Source organism: Anastrepha ludens, chromosome 4 (genome assembly GCF_028408465.1).
Source record: "Anastrepha ludens isolate Willacy chromosome 4, idAnaLude1.1, whole genome shotgun sequence".
Classification (NCBI taxonomy): domain Eukaryota; kingdom Metazoa; phylum Arthropoda; class Insecta; order Diptera; family Tephritidae; genus Anastrepha; species Anastrepha ludens.
The window spans coordinates 21,433,960-21,454,231 of record NC_071500.1 but is presented as its reverse complement, the minus strand read 5'-3'; the positions used below and the strand labels follow the sequence as shown (position 1 = coordinate 21,454,231).

At 37.7% G+C, this 20,272-nt stretch overlaps 1 protein-coding gene across 1 annotated transcript in view; it reads left to right on the top strand.

The window, feature by feature from the left end:
- LOC128860389 (G protein alpha i subunit) overlaps nucleotides 1-20,272 on the top strand; it is a 49,504-nt gene that overhangs the window by 26,936 nt on the left and 2,296 nt on the right. Inside the window, exons 2-3 of the mRNA XM_054097885.1 lie at nucleotides 18,277-18,748; nucleotides 18,820-18,914. Coding sequence (XP_053953860.1) covers nucleotides 18,277-18,748; nucleotides 18,820-18,914 — 567 coding nt within the window. The remainder of the gene's footprint in view (nucleotides 1-18,276; nucleotides 18,749-18,819; nucleotides 18,915-20,272) is intronic.

Sequence of the window (20,272 nt, the reverse complement as noted above, 5' to 3'; positions counted from 1 at the left end):
ATGCCAATGGATTTTTTTTATGATATATTTTTCTTGAAACCTACTTGCATGACAAAGGAAGTAAATATTGTTTCACCTTTTAGATAAGGTGTGTTCCGTTTTTTAAAGCATAATTTACTTTTTTTTTAATAAAATTTAAGCAAATTTATGAGATGGCAAATATTCTGGTTTTATGTGCCTTAGTGATTATTTCTGACTCGACTGTGTCTTTTGAAAGTCATTCAATCGGTTGATTAGTGGTACACAAACGGTACGTCCACTTAAATAACCAGCCTTATCTCGCTAATAATTCGTTGAATTTTGAGTTTCAAGTCAACCAAGTTTCTCCTGCTAATAACTCATCGAATTTTTACTTTCAAGTCCGTACCTAAATTATTAGGAAAGGTCAGTGCTTTGACATAACCCCAATAGTTCTAAGAAGTCATCTGCTTGCTAAAACAATTTAGCAGCGCGTTGTAACACGATTATCGACAACGTTAGCTCCGTCTTCTGTTTTGAAAAGGTAGGGACCACTGATGCTCTCAGTTGGCAAACTATAATTACAAACTACATAAATTACGAGTACCAGGTTAGACCATCCTAAGCAAAATTGTGAAGGTAACTTCGCCTGCCACGTCACCGGGTACTTGACAGCATAATTCTGTCCGCTCATTTCGCGCGTATTCACTAACTCGTCCAATCAGTCGTGTTCAGACGGCTACGAAGTAGCATAGGGACTGGCTGTGTTGTTTAGTTTTCGTATATCACCAACACAATCTCAGTTTTATCGTAAATAAGCCGCTCTCATGACGCCGATTACAACAGCCAATCAGTTGTTTGCTTCAAAATCGCTGATAGCCGGTTAACGGTCGGATGGTTTTCACACCTCCGCATTCTGTTCATCGGGAACGAACAGTAACAGCCCGAAATGAGCACAACGTCTAAAAAATAGTTTAGAGGTTTAACTCGCAATAGATTTTCACTTGATCAGTTGGCTCTTCTGCGAATGTAGGGCTATATGTTTCCTCAAAATCTTCTGCACTCACTTCTACAGCAACAATTGCTTCTTTGATACTTAGCTCGAGCTCGTATTGGGCGAATATTATCCACACGAGTGAATATAATAAACATTGTATAAGTATTTGAATGTGAAAATTTGCCATAATATATTGCACTGAAATATCAAAAATATAATTTAAAACACCCGTTGCTAATTTCTAGGAAATAGTATGTATGATAAGCAATGTCGTTCAACATTATAAAATAGACACTTAAGGGGTAACACCACTGTAGAAATTTCAAAAAATTGATTTTTTTTTTATAAGCTTAAAAAATTCTTTGAACCTTTTAAAATACAGAACAAAAAGTTTTATACGTTACCGAAGTTTATTTCATACATATTTTAAGCTTTTAACCAAGCGTTAGTGACTGCTACCTAACGACTTTTCCAAATTTCCAAACTTTAAACGCGTTTTTCTCAAAACACGTTTTCTGAAATTGGCACGCAGCATAACTCAAACAATTTTAAATATTTTTAATCAGGGTTTTCACTACGTCTGTATAATAACCTTCTTAAGAGAAGAGCGTAGGGGATTTTCGATAGATTAATTTAAACGATTGTTATAATTATTTAAGTGCCGTTTTTTTAGCCCAAAATAGAGTATTTTCCTTCAAATGCTTGCTAATTCCACAAAAATAAATATTTTTTAAATCCCCTACGTGTTTCTCTAGCTATTCTTATCTAGATTAAGAAAAAAAATGTTTCTTTGTTCCAGATTAAAATTTGCACCCTCTGTGCTGCGTGCCGCGGAGCTCTTTCAAGAGAAACCACATTACAAAAATGTCTCCTATGCCGCCATTTTGTAAAATTTTTCGATCAAACTTTGTAGTTTTGTATTTTAGTATATAAGTAATAACTTCCCAAATCAGAGTGATTGTTTTCCCTTTCCTTCTATACAAAAAAATTCTTTAAAAATCGTCTTTATTATACGCGTGTACAGTGGTGTTACCCCTTAATAATCCATAAAATTATTCTATTAACTCGTCAACTGAAGCGTATACACAAACCAAATTGATAACCCTCTAGTGATTTCGGAACCGAATTTCTCTCGTTTCTGTACAAGTATTTAATGGTTTTTGCATAGTGGTGTTTTAATAAACATAAGTTGTCTCATTGCTGCCTCCGTAGCCGAATGGTTTGGTGCGTGACTACCTCGACAGGCAATGGTAAACCTCCGAGTCTATTTCTACCATGAAAAATCTCCCTATAAAAAATATCTGCTGTTCGGAGTCGGCTTATAATTGTAGGTCGCTCCATTTGTAGAACAACATCAAACGCACTCCACAAACATGAGGAGGAGCTCGGCCAAACACCCAAAAAGGGTGTAAAGCGCCTATTATGAATGTATGTATGTTAGGTCGGATCGATTTAAAAATCGCTCATTGCTCTGTGAAAATCATATTCTAGGGATCAAAATAAGAAACTTTGCCGAAGGAACCATACCTCTAAAACGAATTCTGATGTCACCCAATTTGGGTCGAACAGCAATGGGCGATTTTTTTGCCTCCTCACAAATCGACCCGGCCTAATGTATGTATGTCTCACTGCTGCATCGAGGAAGTGCTAAATTTGGCTCTGACGGAATTTTATATACCCGTGCAAAGTTTAGTAAAATTTATTATGGACAAGTTATTAATTTTTGGAATTATACAAACTCGTGGGCAAAGTTTTAGCTTGTATATCTTGCGGATGGACTGATAGACGGGAATTTAGTTTTAACATCTAAAAAGAGGCATGGTTTTTATTTGGTCCCAATAATATAATATTTATGTCAGATCTAACTAAAGCAGGTAGCAATGCAGGTATCGAGTTTTGATGAGTTTTATCAAGCCGTTATCGAGATAAACGCATTTTTCTATTACTATCATAAAGTAATTAGTTTTGCTTCATTTATAACAGAGATAACACGTTTTTCTTTTTTGAAAATTAAATATGGAAGGTATGTCTAACTACGTTAAACGAATTTCATTGAAAAATATTAATTATTAATCGAGCTATAGTGCGCACGGACGGAAGGAGAGATAAATCAACTCTTCTCATCTTTATAATACCCTAAAATTAGTAAAAAAAAATAGTTCGCAGAAGTTAAAAACGATTCTAGGCTGGAAGAAACATTAAAATAGGAAAAGGGCAGTTACTTTTAAGGGAATGAAGCTGAAAAACTTTGTACATTTTGAAGGTAATTTTATGATGCCGCAATAGCAGAAGTAAACCAATCCTATCGGTAAAAAACTTGACTAGCTCATTTTGACAAGCCTTATTTGAGGCCAGTCGACTTCGCTATGTTTCAGCAAAGAGTCTTAGGCCTAAATTCGGTTCGAAGAGTTATTTTGCGTCAGTTCGTGTGGCACCCATACATCGTGCTTCTTGATTTCTGCCTTATGCAAATGCCGCCAAAGTATTTTCTGACTAGAAATGTACTAAGTACGCACATGTTCCACTCCAAGATTCTTTCAATTTACTCACTTCATCTCCGACGGCCGTCTTACTAAATATAACCACTTTGCTGTTGTATTCGATAATTTTCAATTCGATTTTTCACTTTGTCATAGTGATGCTGGAAAATCTGTCAAATTTTCTCTTTGTTTCTTCCTCAAGGATGATAGATTACAAAGTTTGGCCATCCTAAGCAAAAATATGAGAGTAACTTCGGCTGCCATGTAGAGGGGAGTCCGTAGTAGAATTGTGCCTGCCATCTTCGTACGTATTCTCACGTTCTTCCAATCAGTCGTTGTTCAGACCGCAACGCAGTAAAATGAGCAGTAGATGCGTTGATTTTTTCTTATAGCACCAACATAATTTCAATTTGTCATGTCGCCATTTTGAACTTTGCAAACCACTTCCGTGCTGTAGATTCGGCTATGAAGACTTCTCCATACACGTCGCAAATGTCCCGCGCTGTTTCGGCAGCTTTTTGACCTCGATGAAAAGTAAAGGAAGGTGGTGAAAATGTTGATTTTTTCCTCCTGGGTATTCCATTTCTAAACCTCAAAATTAATAAAAAATTAAATAACTCAAAAATACAATTAACATAGTTTTCTAGAGCAGAAAGAGCTCTATCGAATGAATACTTATCCTTTGCCAAACAGCAAACAAATCGTTGTAAAATAAAAGAAAATATAGAAACTTTAGAGAAAAACAATGAAAATTAGAGAAACATTTTAGGTTTTTTTGTATTCACCTTTGAGCTATAAAAATTATTTGATAGCAGAGTTCTGCTTATTTTATTTATATTTGGATAGTTATGTTATAAGCACATTGAAGTGTACTTTTTTTTTTTAATTTTTGAAAAATAAATATACTCGTATATTACTACTACTAGTGGTTCTTAGAACACCTTTGGTCTCGTTTCGACTGACGATAAATTTTATGCACCACCTAATGGACTCGTTTTGTAAAAATATAAATTCTCGCTTTAACCCGCGGCCCCTCTCGCGTAGGAGTAGTTTTGAGGGATTTAGGATATGTATATAAAAGAATTACAAACAATAATTTCATAGAAAATCATTTTTTATTAATAACTATATTATTGCAATACCCGACATCCGTTGCTATGCCTCGTTGAATAAAATCAAAACAACCAATCAGAAAAATATCAAGCAAAATTATTTTTATAATTTTCTATCTCAAACCGTTTTTGAACTTTGCATTTGGGTCATAGTTGAACAGCTTATGCGAATTATGAAGTCTAGAGTGTGCTATAAATAGTGGGAATTAGGAAAAACTAAAATTTTTTAGATTAAATTTAAGCAAATATTCGATTATTAGTGACGAATGAGAGTGGCGGCGCGGCCTGGGTGCTGTAGGAAGGGAGTTCCTTCATAAAAACATGCCTATAACCTTCATTGGGTGAAAAGATGAATGTATACAAATTTTTACGTCATTTGGTGTTGTCGTTTCGTAGTGATGCGCGGACAACGTACAGACATTCACCTTTATAGTATAGATTAATGAAAAATTAAACTCACGTGTTTAAGTTTTGCCGGCAAGTTAGGTTCAAAGCGGTATATATACATATATTTTTTTATTTTCATTATTTCTTTTTTTTAACCTTTCCATACTAAAGGAGGTAACTAACAAAAGAGTGATTGTTAGCTGACCTATAATTTGGATCGGCGATGATTGGTCATTAATATTCATTTGCATATGTGTACAGGTGTTTGTACATATGTGTAAATATACATTTCAAAAGAGCGCTCACATATGATGTATTAAGAGTTTGTTGTAATATTTGTATGTATTGATGTATTGTTTGTTGCCTAACTTAAAGTCGGCAGTATTGAACCCGCATTGTTGTTTATTGTGCGCCACTTGGCGACTATTGTTAACGCAGTTAACTGTTTCTCGCCGAACCATTGTAATAGGGCAATAAATTATGCAATTACTTTTTTTCGATTGGTCCATATTGTCGGCTGCTTTGCGATAACCGCACCAGTCAACAATGCGTGCTCAATACTTTTGACCCACAGATCTTTCTTTTATTTAGAAGATCCACTTGAAATATCTTGAATTTGGGAGTTGGGTGGAATACAATAGAATCTCTGCTGTTCTCCAAGAAGCTATTTTGTCTTTTTTACACTTTGTGCATATATATGTATGTATGTATATGTGTGTACGTGATTTGTAAGTGGTAGTAAGTACTTGACGAAAAAACAGACAACTACATCGAGAAATGTCACAAAAAAGTGCTTTTGAATAGAAAAAACAGCGTTGCCGCTATTTGTTGCACTTCAAAGCACTTTCGTCAAAATATCAAATTTATGAACAACTCGTTCCCTTTGCACACACCACACAATCACACAATGCATTCACTTAAGTAACCAAGCCGGGTAATCCCTTATTGGCGCTTGAAAAAGTGTTTCTCTTATTTGTTTATGTTGCAGTTTGTTTTATCGACGTTTGTAACTACATATACTGCAATAGCATATCATATTTTTAGCACATTATACGTTTACATACAAACACACATATATGGGGAGATAAGACTTAATGATTATTTTTATTTTCAACGAATTGCATAATCAGCAGCACTTAGGGAAATACATTTTTATTAAATGTGGCGTTCGTTTAAATTATGTTAAAAGAATGGCTTGCGATGGAATGTTTCAAGATTAATTTGTTTAAGTTAAGACGATGAACTTGAAGCGGAAGTATGTTAATTCGCACTTCTTGGTGAGATTAAACATTTAGCGATTCAGTTCAAAAGCTCTAAGAATCAACACCATCTTGGGTTGCTAAGCAAATATTCACTATGAGTAGGCGTTTGGGGGGCGAGTCAGAGTAGAGTTGGTAAGCACGCACTAAGTGGAAATATATTGAGAATTGCATATGTACCCTAGCTGAGCGAAAGAATAACACAAATTGCGACTTGCTTGAACTGTGAGGTTAAAAATGTAGCAGATAATTACGTGAAGTCATTGGATTGATAGCGGAGTACCGGCAATATATCCATGGTTCGTTAACACGTTGAGCGCGACCTCGGTCGCTGGGGACCGTTGTTATATTTTTCGTGCGACCGACAGTATTAACGTTAAAAGATAAATGCAACCTGAATAAATGTAGTCAAATATATTTTAAATGAGTTTTCTTGAAGCATTCTAGCAGCAATGTGGCTGGGATTTAACTAAAGGTAACAACTTTTCTTGTTAAATTTTTTGCTTTCTTAAACCCAAATAATATTGAATATTCATCATAACAACTTGATCAGTATTTCCGAACTTTATGGACGTCTTCTTCCTTTTTCCGGATTTTTTTATGAACAGTTTTTCCTTGGATGTGAGATATGGAGTCTTTAAAGTTTCTGACTGCCCGCTGAACCAAACGATCTCTCTCAGAACGAGCCAGCTGTGCGTTTTGTGAAACCGGAGCGCAGAAGGTGGCTGGGTCATGTTACCCGCATGCCTGCTGACTGTGCCGTGAAGAAAGTCATGAGAGGAGAGCTAATGGGCGTAAAAGCTAAAGGTAGACCGAGGAACCGATAGATAGACACAGTGGAAAACGATCTCACGAAGCAAAAGCTTAAGATCGAACGCTTTAGAGGAGCTTTGTAAAGGAAGTTTTGACGCATCCCGCGTTGTAATGCTGCGAAAAAAGAAGAAGGTCTGCTTTAACAGTTTCTCCAGGTTTAAGTACTTTTTCGGATGTAAACCTGGCTAAACAGTCCTTCGCGGCGGTTCATTCGTAGAGAGCCACTGCCTTTTGCGTTTTGGATTATCATACAATTTTTCATCTCCAGCGATCAAGCAATCGAAAATCAGTTCTTTATTGTACTGTTGAAGCAGTAAGTTGCAAGTCGTGAATCGGTTAGCTCTGTTTTCTTCATACAGATAATGCAGAACCCAAACTCGTGCTCTACTTATTTCACAAATTTGTAGCAAATGTTCTTGGATGGTCGACGGTCGAGAAATTCTTTGATTATCTGGCACGGATTTGCTTCCTCTTTCACCTTTAATACGCAACTTGTTGGTCTTGCTGATCGATGTGAGTCGGAAAAATTGAAGTTATCGGATTTGAACGGAGAAAACCACTTTTGGCGCTTACGAACATTGAAAATTGAAATTTGAAAAGTCGAACCAAGAAGCTCCGAGAGATTTGGTAACTCCTAAAACACTCAAGCTAAAAAGCCCATTGTGTTTTAGGCTCTGGAAAGTGAAAGGGCAGATAGTCAAGAAGGAAAGGAAGGAAGTAAAAGAAGGAAAAAGATAGGATAGAATAGAGAAATAGAGGTACTTAGGCCTGTGAGAATTTTCCTGTTTCTTTGGTAAATCTGAGAATATCCTCCACTTTGAGAGAACGAATTTTACTCGTACTGATGACATAGGAACCTAAAATTCGCAGCCTTGCTCTAGCATTTGCAGGACTCTCACAGAGTAAGTGTTCAGTGCTATCCGTCTCCTCTAAGCAAAGCCTGCAAATCGGGTCGTCAATGATTCCAATGGTGGTCATATGTTGACCCCATTGTCTGTGTTCTGTAATCATACCGAACTCCTTTTCTTTCAAGTTTTAGAAGAAAGTGGGACAGTTTTCTGTTCGGGCTTATCACAAAATATTTACTTTGCAGTTCTGTAGCGTTCTAGACCTAAAGGGCGATGGTCTCCCCTTATGTAAATTGCGTACATAATCGCTGATCCACTTCATGATTCCTGATTCGGATTATTGGCCTTACGAACATTACTTCTGTTACAACTATTACATTACTAACTACCCTGGTGAAACTCCAAAAGCATGGCTAGCCATTTCACTCAAAATAGCGAAAGAAAATTTAAAGTTAAAGCTTTTACAACTAAACTAAACAAGGCGCTTTAACTTTGAAATATCCCTGGCACGACTTTCAACCATGCAATGAACTCATAAAAGGTAAAGAAGCATTGACATGCGCAGAAACGACATTACTTTTCGGTCCTCCTTATATACTATATACTTAGTATAAATCCAACTTAATATAACTATTTGCAACAAAGAACTGCTTTCATGAGTAATAAGCGCAGATGTTGGGGGAAATCTAGATAACAGACTTGTCTGTGATCAAGAGCGACGCATTGTACCAGAGCTTCTTTGATGCAAATATTGTTTTTATCACTGGCCGTGTTGCTGTACCCTTGACTTCCACATAGATGGTGCACAGTCAGATTGCTTTCGTGTTACTGCTCAACAGCACTGACCTAACCTCAGATGTATGTAATTGCAACAACAACGATTAAAGCTTATTTCAATACAATTTTTTGTGGTTATTTAATTTTAATTTTAGTATTCAAATGTTGTGCACGCTATCGCTAACAATGCTCCTCTGCCAACGGCTACTCGTATTTAAATCGGTCGTTTATTGTAAACAAGTATGCACCACAACATAACAAAAAGCCAGTGGAACTATGCGCAGCAACAATTGAGGAAAAAGCCAATACAATACATTTTTATGTACGCTATGTTATGCACTATGTTCATATGTACAGTCGTGTGAATGCATACGTACAGATATACCAATGAATATCAGCACATCGCAGCAAAAAGTGAAAGTATAACTATTTTTTATATTAGCCTTACTTGATTGTACTGAGACATCCACCCAACACCGAGTGCTGCAGTGTTGGGCCCCGCGACCCCCAATCTATAAAATACGTGTAGCTGAGTTTTTATGGTGCGGTCGATTCGTTCGCCACTTAGGCGCATGTGCCACTGGTTGTGGCTTTGGCTGGCTAGCTGGCTGACTGGCTGGTCGGACGTTTTGACATCGACTAATTGCGCTAAGTATGGCAATTTAATACGTGACATGTAATTAAATAATAACAATGCGGGAATTTAATAAGCCCTTCGCGTGTGTTGCCACTTATTGTATGAGTAGGTATTCGTAGCTCATACAATACCAGTAGTTTGTTTTGTGGTAACCGAGAGGCGAAGAGGTGTTGTTTTTGCCACTATGCCGTGCACTGTCATATTTATTATTTACTGAGGAAAACAGATGCAATAATTTGATCCTGCTTTACGTAGATTTATGCCGACCACAGAAAACAACATAGATATGTTGTGTGCTGAGGTAAAAATTATTTATGTTGCATTTTTTCGCACTACGTCTGCGTTAGTATTTAGGCATTCGCAAGTAAAGGATGCACTTGCTGTTTAAATACATTTTTATTAGGTGCGCAACTAAGTTCTCGCGGTTTTTTGATGAAAATACAACTTTATTCTAAAAAAATTGTTACAAGTGAACCATTGAAAGTAGTGCAGATCTCGTGCACCGTTGCGGTAAAACTGTTCATCTTTTGAGGCTATCCGGATCAAGCCATTTTTAGATGTCTTCATATGAATGCAACTGCTGGTCAGCTAGACCATGCGCCATCGATCGAAACAGGTGATAATCGGACGGATATCTGGAGAATATGGCAGGTGGGGTAGGATTTCCCATTTCCGTGTTTCCAGGTAGGTTTTAACGGGTTTGGCAACGTGAGGCCGAACGTTGTCATGCTGTACAATCACTTTTTCATGCCGCGTATTGCGGCCGCTTCTAGCGCAGTGCTCGGCTCAATTAATTGCATCAAGTCGATATCGATCCCCAGTGATGGTTTCGCTTGGTTTTAACAACTCATAATAAATAACAGCAACTTGGTTCCACAAAATTCGACCGAGTCGACAACGTAGAAGCATGGCCCATGACTTTCTTTTCTTTGGATTGTTGTAATAAATCCATTTTTCATCACCCGGCACGATGCGATGAAGAAACCCCTTCTTTTTTTGCGCTGGAGCAGTTGTTCACAGGCGAAAAAACGACGTTCAACATCCCTTGGTTTTAACTCATAAGGAACCCAAGTCCCCTGTTTCTGAATCATTCCCAAAGCACGCTATCGCTTGGAAGTGGATTGACGGGTAACTCCTAATACTGAAGCAAGCTCTTCTTGCGTTTGACACGGATCCTCATTGAGCAATGCCTCCAATTCAGCGTCTTCGAAGGTTTTTGGACTTCCTTCACGCGGACGGTCGTCAACTTTAAAATCACCGTCTTTAAAGCGACGGAACCAATCTCGGCTTGTTGTTTCACTTAAAGCAGCATCTCCATAAACTTTTCGTAGCTCTCGATGCGCTTCAGCCGCCGGTTTTTTCGAATGAAAGAGGAAAATCAACACTTTCCTTTCCGCAAATGACGATTATTCGGCACAAAATCAGACATTTTCACAAAACCAAAAGTATATGATACCAAAACAAAATCACTAATGTTTCGAAGCAGTTTCTTTACCATATGTCTAAGCTTGGTGTATGACGTGTATTTCTGAAGTTACACACAAATTTGAAAAGGCGCTTCAGAGTGCTTGAAAGTACAAGGCCGGAGCGGCAGAGCGTTTTTCTAAAAATGGTATTATCAAAGACGGTGACCAACATTACTCGAAAACGGCTAACCGATTAGTCTAGAAGTTTAACACGAGCTTCTTTAACATATTTTTGAGTAATTAATGGAAGATTTTTTATCACCGATAAATATTTTTTTTATAAATAATTTAAGGCCGAAATTTTGATCAAAAATCGATTTTTTTTTTAGAAATTTTCAAAAACAAAATGTGTTTTGCTTGTTCGTTCGATTAATTACAAGATTTAACATTACTTTAACGAAATCTGTTTGGTTTTTTTAATTTCAGAGGATCAAGTTCAGAGATTAGTGGCCACCCCAAAACGGCTTTTTTGAGAAGAGCTCCCAGAGATCAGCATCAGATAACATAATATGTGTACAAATTTTAATGAGTTAATTAACTAACTTCTAAGTTTAACCCTCTGCTGATCAGTATTTCTTCATCTTATGTCGCATTGCATCATTCTGAAGTTTTATTTCACCATTTTTCTTTTTACCATAAAGAAAATGCATATACTTGATGGGAAAAAACCTGTCCTACTGTACTCAAGTGTGATTGTGCGTGACATATCGATTCCAACTTCTCACAACTGATATCTGAATAGGACGGATCTCATTGAATATTACACCGAATTAGATTCAAGTTGCCCTTGAGATGAGTTTAATAATTTTTAACTTACGAGCGGGCTGCAAAGTGCGTGGAATGAATAGAGAATAGTGTGAGATTAAATATGAAATTACTTTTTCATTTATACGCTTTAAGTCTGATACGTTTTGCAGATCTGTCAGAAAGTTTCTATTAATAAAAAAAACCGATGTCTAGACCTTCGCTTCTTCAACAGTGAAATTTTACCTCAAAGCTCTTTTTTAATTTTTCAAAATAAATCATAATCCGAAGGGTCTAACATCGGGCTATAGGGATGCTGGTTAAATGTTTCCACAATTTTCCATGCGGAGCTCTTCGCCATAATGGAAGCAGTGTAAATCATATCCCAAAAATGGGAAAGTACAAATTAAAATACTTTCAGACTGCCAATTGATGCTCAAAGTCTTGAAAAGCTTCACATTCAAGTCAAAAGTCCTAATAGAGTGTAACAATGCACTCAACAAACTGGCCACGCATAGTCAGGTCTCACTGATTTGGGTACCAGCACATGATGGACACGAAGGAAACGAAAAGACAGACTTTTATTCCAAGAAGAGCTGTTTATTGGACCAACTCCATTTTTCGGCTTTAACCCAAATCAGGGAACACTGGAACGGTAGAAGCGGCCTTAATGACTCCAAAAAGTTTTTGAGCGTCAATGCCAACAGAGCAAAATCTGCTCTAACCATAGATAATAAGGGCCTCAGATTACTCTGTGGAGCACTTACAGGTCACTTTGCCTGTAATAAACACAATAGGGTCATCTAGTAGAAGATCATGCAGGTTCTGCTGTGATGAAGAGGAGTCTATGGGACACTTATTCACCAGCTGTGAGGCATTAGGCCACAGCGGACACAGAATCCTGAGCTCGTACCTACTAGAGGAGGAAGTCCTACAATTGCTCCCTCCTAAGGAGCTGGTTCGATTCCTCGGTATATTAAATAATTATAATTAAGGGGTTATATACCTTGTGTTGGACTAAAAAATCGAAATTTTATTTTTATGGAAAATTCTAAAAGTACATTATCTTAAAAATATAAATTCTAAAAATCATAAAGATCGGAGCACTAGAACGTAGATTCCTCGCAAATTATCCATAAATGAAGTGCACGCAAAACTTTAGACGCGATTATCTCGAAGTCGTGTTTTTGGAAAATTACCATCGCGGTAAATATTATTTATCAAAAACTATTTCACCGATTTGCATAAACTGTTTTTAAATTAATCGAAGTTACAACCTCGTGAATCTGAACGGTTCACTTTTTATAAATATTTGCATAGTTCGCTTGGAATAAATTTTTTTTTTTACTTTTTCAACCCCTCAAAAATCGTTTTTTGGTGCAAAGCGGTTTTCATATCGAGAAATTTTTTTTTTTTTTATAAATAAACCGTTCAGTTTCACAAAACCACATTTTTCTACAATAATCATTTACCTTTTTTGATCTCAGTTGCTCATGCGCTACCGTGATCACCGCAAGCCTCTTCTAAAAGACGGCGTTTCGGGGGAGGGGCGATATCAACAATAAATAATAACACTTTTTAAAATAAAAACACTAAAATGTATTCTTCGAGAGTTACCCTTCAGTATGATGTATGCCTCATTTCAATAAAAGTTCTAAAACATATTTAAAAAAAATATGACAATCGTCCATTTTTTCGGGCTCACAAAGTATATAACCCTTAAGTAATTAGAGGCGGACAATAGATCAATCTGGTCGCAGTACATAAAGGCCTTAGCCTAACGTGTACAACCATTACCATGTTTCGAAGTGTGGTTTCGGTGATAACCAGAGCAACATGAATCTTGGCACGGGAGTATTATTGTCTTTGTGTCCTTATAATCGGCCAATAAAAAGACTTATGAATATCGAAAAACTATAGCCATCATTCTGAAATTCTGAGGGGGTCTACAGTTTTGTGTCACTGCATCAAACCAGGACATTAGTGAAGAACTCAAGTTTCGTCTCCAGAGCAACTCATATTTTAAATTCATGCCTATTCTGACTAAACAAATTCAAGTCTACATTTTATTTTGCATTATTACGAGTATTAATTTTTTTTTAACTAACACCTTTTTAACTAAAAAACTGTACGTTTTGCGAAATTTGTTCCATTTCCCCTTTTGATACGAATTCCCCTTATCCCTTGAATATTTTGGTAAAGTACCTCATTCGCGCTGATGATGCTCCCCACTTTATTTACAATTTACAAAATTAATTGAGTCATTTATATTTTTTTAATATTCTACAAATTTTATGTACACACCCCAATAATATATATTATAATACGTACTCATTGCGCCGCTGAAGATCGATTCGGGCGAATTTAATCTATCATATTTGTACACGGTCCAGTTGCTCGCTCAACTTATGTGTATTTGTGCTTGTGCGTGCGCCTGTGTGTGTCGATGTGTTGTTCAGCACCGCGCTTAGTCATTTGGCCTCTGGAGACGGTCAAACATTTTTGACAAGAACTTTATATGTGTGCGTGTCGGGTGCTTGACGCTAATATCTAAAATTTTTGATTTTCATCATTCAAAAGCCGACAACAAGTATGTGTGACACGACGACACCCGACTGCACTAACACACACAAAGCTCAGTCAAGCATGCTGTATCGTCTCCAGAGGCCAATTGACATATGCGCAGTCAGCGTCAGGCGAACGCGAGTGCGCACATATGATTAGCGCATGAAATTACCAGTAGCTTTTCCAAGCTGCTGACTAACCAGACATTCAGTATTTGAATGTAATTAGTGTAGTATCTCATGTCGCCTTTGTCGCTCCTAACAAGTTCGCCTACATATAGGTTTGTATTGTCTCATGATTGTAGCTGATGTAGCACTTCGCTCTCCCGCGCTCTCCCCTCCATCCCCTTTTTGTTCGATGGAATGGTTTAATTTAGCTGTGCCTTTGGACACTTTGGCGCAGTTTCATTTGTTCTTTTTAATGTTGTTTGTTGTGTAAATTACTCTCGCTTTGCCACTTTGAACTCTTTAATTTAAGGAATTGCTAAATTCATTCATGGAAAGCCACATTTTTTCATTCATAAATTTATATATATTTTTTATTGTTTTTGGGTGAGTATATACATATGTACATGTTGGGTATGTACGTACAGCGGTGGTCACAATAATAGCACAATGACATTTCGCCAAGTTTCGACAATATTTTTTTTAATTAACAACAAAAACCATATACCCAAAACTTTGTGCAAAAAATGTCGAACTTAGCTCTAGCTTAGGTTAGGTTAAAGCGGTTGTCCATTGTAGGACACACTCAGGCTCATGCCCCATTGTGTTGCTGCGTGGGGAATTAGCCCTTAGCCCTCCTGAAACCAATGCATACTATTCAAAAATTTCGCAAGATCCTTCATTTCGACAGAGCCGAGGTCTTCTAATTCGTTAAAGAAATGTCAGACCAAAATTGCGAGTCTACGTCTGGATAGAGCAGGACAGTGACACAGAAGGTGCAGGATCGTCTCTTCCTCGCCTAGACAACTTCTGCAGAAGTCATGTGTTTGCACACCCATTCTCTGGGCGTGCCTACCGATTGGGTAGTGCCCCGTAATAACTGAAATCAGTTGAGAGTAGGTCACAGCTGTCGGGCTATTTCGCAAGTGGCTTCGTTACGCCATCTTTCATTCGCTACTCGCTACAATTTCCTCGCAGATACGTAGTCTACATGTTTGCAAGGGTATGCCTATATCATTGTCTATATACTCATCAGTCAATTTGGTACCGATTTTCGCTAATTCATCGGCCCTGCAGTGCGCCTCAATGTCGCAATAGAACCCATGCTATCATTAGGCGGCATTTCATGGCTACCTTGGAGGTTGTCGACTGTTTTGTGAAGGATTTTATCGCCGCCTGGCTATCAGTGAAAATGTAGATATCATCTCCAAGTATCGCATCACACTGTACAAGTGTAACGGCTTTCATTATTGCCATCAGTTCAGCCTGAAAGACACTACAGTAGTTGGGAAGCCGAAAACTGAAGGAGATCCCCAGATGCTGGGAATATACACCTCCCACCCTGCCATCGAGCTTTGAGTCATCTGTGTATACAAGGATGGATTCGCCCTGTCTTACCATGTCCCGTTCCCAGTCTTCCCTCGAGGGTAGGAGGGGCACTACAAATAAAGCAAATAAAATGCAAAATAATGAGCTTAACAACACATGATTTTATTTTGTCCAAAATAATTTGTCCCATTTCATCATCGCTGTCAGCTGAAGAACATTCCTTTAGCAATTGTATTGTGGAAATCACAGCTTTCTTCAGATTTTCCTTGCTCGCGTCTAGGTATGTATGTATGATACTTATAAACTTATATACAAAAAACTAAATACGAAAAATGTATACTTAATTGAAATTCGATCTCGGATGCGCTTTATAAAGTTGTTGATAACGATGATATTATCGAATGTAGGGTTTTTTAACAATTTAATCCAGTTCTTGCTCAGGTAATGGTTACTGGTGTCTACCAAAACGGGGCAATACTGGAATAAAGGGTTTAAAGAGAAAGCTCCTCCGCAGTGTGCGCAAACTTGAGATGGCTCCCCAGTCAGTATGTATTGATGTGTCAGTAGTGTGGCCAAGACGTAGCCGGGAGAAATATTTGATTTTTGTTTTCCCTATGCCGGTGGGCTATTGTGGGGGTTATGCTCTTGGTTTATGGTAGTGTAGTGGTGATGGGTTTAGTTTAGCCACTCTAGTTTCGTTTTGGTGTTGAGATATCGTTTAATTGCTGACAGAATATCTCTCTTTTCGCATGTAGGATCTTTTGTTATCGGAGCTAAGGATTCTTGTTTGGTCACACTCTCTCCCATTTCGTTCCCGTGAATTCCTACATGACTTGGTATCCAAAGTAATGGTGGATGAATTGGATAGAAGGTTTAGAACTGCTTTTAGAACAGATTTGCTGTCGGTGCATATGAGGGTTTTACAACCATTTTCCAATGCCATGTTTAGAACATGACAAACAGCGACTGCTTCTGCAGTAAAAACAGAAAACCAGCAAAGTTTGCACCTGTAGATTGTCTCCGTTTGTGTCAACCACTGCAAAGCTGACTGGTACGTTATCAGATTTTGTTCCATCTGTGAACCACAAAGTCCAATTGTCAGCTTCATATCATGTCTTGCTCTCCTGGAATATAGAATGAAATGCTTCGGTTGATGTAGTTTTTTTTTGCAAGTTTGGATAGGCTGCGGTCACAGAATACTTTCGTTATCTCCCAATGTGGGTTTTTTGCTTGGTAGTTTACCACCAGCTTGGATAACTCTAGCTTGTTGGCGAAATATTTGATGCATAACAGAAGTAACTTTTTGTGGACTTTTGGATCGGTTTATATTTGAGATGTCTTTGTCGATGCTTGAGTTGGATGGGAAAGAAGTTTAAGGTTGAGTCTCGCTTGAATCTGATGAATTCTTTCTTCAATTGTTGATAGGCCAGCCTCTGCTAAAAGGTTTTTTATTGAAGTTGTGCGAAGTGTAAAAATACTCGTTCGCGCCGCTTGGTGATGTACCGGCCTGATGATGTTTAAAGCCATTTTGTCATATTCGTTAATAATTAGGAAGTGCAGGCATAAAACACAAAAGATACCTTCAATTCTTTCGATTTGTTTTTCGGAAACTGCAGCAACGGCAGCTGGGGGCTGTGGTTCAGAAGTACATACATCTATATCATTTGCCGATTCCTATTTAATATATGACTTAAAATAAACTATATAAGTTGTATCTAAAATATGGTAGATTTACTTACATTCTCTATTTCAATCGCCATTTTTACTTAAATTTAGAACTCTGACTTAGTTCGGGAATTTTAATTTTTATTCGTATTTATTTTTGCTTTGCGATCAGCTGGTTTTCTCACTTGCAGATTCCTACAAGCAAAAATGTATCCAGTAAAAACTTGCAACTTCCCCTCAAAATGAAATATCATTTTGTTCTCTCACTTTCCCGTACTTTGCAAGTTTTTTGGATACATGAGCACTAGTTACAAATAATTTGCTTCATGAACAGACCTACTCCCAGGCGAAAAAAAATGATCAGAAAACAACGAGAATTTCAAACGACTTCATTTTGCACTTGGTTTTAAATGAAACTTTCTCGATTTTTTATAAATCTTGTACTAAGCTCTATATTTTGAAGCAGATGATATTTAAATAAAATTTATTTTTATTAAAAATGAATGATAATTAAAAAAAGCAAAATAAACGTAGTCAAAACTGTATCACGTTTCTAATTAGTTGTCAGCGGGTATACTCGAAGATCACCCAAAAACAGTAAAAATGTCTGAATGAAAAATTGTACATAGTACATACATACATATATACATACATGCACAGCATGTTTGCATGTTATTCGATCACGAAGGTGTGGCAAATGTGGCTGAAATCGTCGACATTGAAATGCGCAGCTTTTGAGAGCAAAAGTTTTAAATTCAGTTGTCATGAGCAATGGGATAGGCAATTTTTTTTTTTTTTTTTTTTTTGATGGATGAATTTAGTTGGACATTCAAGTATCAATGATGCAAAATAATGGAAAAATTACCCTTTTCTGTTATTCTCTGGTCATTTTCGCATGAGTCATGTTAAAATACCTTTAATCGGGAACCAGTAAAATATTACAGTTTATTTATAGTCTAATTTTTCTAAGCACCGTTTTTTAGCGAGCCCGAGGAGTTTAAATCAGTAGCATTTATAATTTTTTTTTCTAAAACTGAGAGCGTAGTAAAATGCCGTCTTTTCCCGCCTTTTTCAGGTGCTGGCGAATCTGGAAAATCCACTATTGTTAAACAGATGAAAATCATCCATGACAAAGGCTACTCACAAGAGGAGTGCGAACAGTATCGTCGCGTTGTCTACAGCAACACCATACAGAGTATGATGGCTATCATACGTGCTATGGGTCATTTGAAAATCGATTTTGCGGATCCTTCGAAAACGGAAATCGCACGTCAATTCTTCACATATGCATCGACAGCGGAGGAGGGCATACTACTACCGGAAATTGTATTGCTCATGAAGAAACTCTGGGCCGATGCCGGCGTGCAACAGTCCTTCTCGCGTTCTCGTGAATACCAATTGAACGATTCGGCTGCTTACTACTTGAATTTGTTGGATGAAATCTCGAAGCCAAATTACATACCAACGTTGGAGGATGTGTTGCGGACACGTGTAAAGACTACGGGCATCGTGGAGACACATTTCACATGTAAAGGCATGCATTTCAAGTGAGTAAAAGGAATATAAACAAAAAATGTATTGAATTGTTTTTTAACTATTTTATTGTAAACATATTTAGAATGTTTGATGTTGGTGGACAGCGATCGGAGCGCAAGAAATGGATTCACTGCTTCGAAGGTGTAACGGCAATTATATTTTGTGTCGCATTATCGGGTAAGTAAAAATAGCAATAGTCCAATAGATAAAAAGTAAAAATGTGTTGAGGCGGCATTTGCCTTAAATTATTTATTAATTATATTTTCGTTGTGCGTGAAAGTATGCAAAACACTTTGACGTGTAAGCCATTAATGCAAGAGGAATAAATTATGTTCACATTGCCCCATAAACTCGAGTTTTAGCTCAAAGTAGAGGTGGGCCATACCATAACGCCTTAAACTCAACCGTAGTATTAACGATAATGATATTTATGCCATCAAATTAATCTATATATTTATACCCAATTTTTGTTCTTCCAATAATCCGAGCGTTTCTGGCGGATTGCTTTGCGCGAATTGCGCATAACTTGTAGGCAAATTTCCTTCTTGACCGTTTTACCCTGTGGCAAGAACTCATGATGCCCAACGCCCCAGCAATCGAAGAAGACGGTAAGCAAAACCTTTACATTCGACCGAACTTGGCGCGCTTTTTCCGGTCTTGGTTCGTGCGGCAGCTTCCATTGAGATGATTGAGCTTTGGTTTCCACGTCATAACCATAAACCCACGATTCGTCGGCAGTTATGACTCTCTGGAGCAAATTTGGGTCGTCGCGGACAGAGTCCAACATCTCATTAGCAATGTTCATGCGATGTTGCTTTTGGTCGAAATTGAGCAGTTTTGGTTCGAATTTTGCGGCGACCCGTCTCATGCCCAAATCATTGAAAAAAATCAAATAGCACAAGCCAATCGATATGTCTAGGTCCTCAGCAACTTCTCTAACGGTAATTCGACGATTGGCCAATATCATTTTCTTCCCTTCGTCAATTTTTTTTGTTTGTTGTTGAAGTGCTCGGGCATCCGACACGCTTTTCGTCGTTCACATCTTCTCGGCCTTATGAGAACATTTTGTACCACCGATAAACGTAATTTCGTTTTTCACACAAAATTTGATATAGGTTCTTTGATACATCTTTTTGAATAGGTAAAAATCGAAGACAAGCCGGAACACGTGCAAGCAAAGCAGCTATCAACAATTAACTGAATATTCAAAATGGCCGAACTCGTCGGCATGAGTGAAGGAATAACTTCGTAGCGTTTTTACCGAAGAGTTTTATTTAAACAAAAAACAATCAGGGAGCGAAAAAGATGGTAATCGGTCGATGCAAGGTGCGTAGAATACGGCGGATGTTGAAAGACCTCTCATTCGAGCTCTTGGAGTGCGGCTTTGACGACTTGTACAACATGGGGTCTGGCGTTCTAATGAAGGAGCATGTTTTGGTAGAGCTCCTTGTTGGCCGTGGCATTCTTTTCTAGCATTTCCTAGTATACCATGCCCTTCCAGCCCCACCAAACACATATCAAGCTCTTCTTTAGAA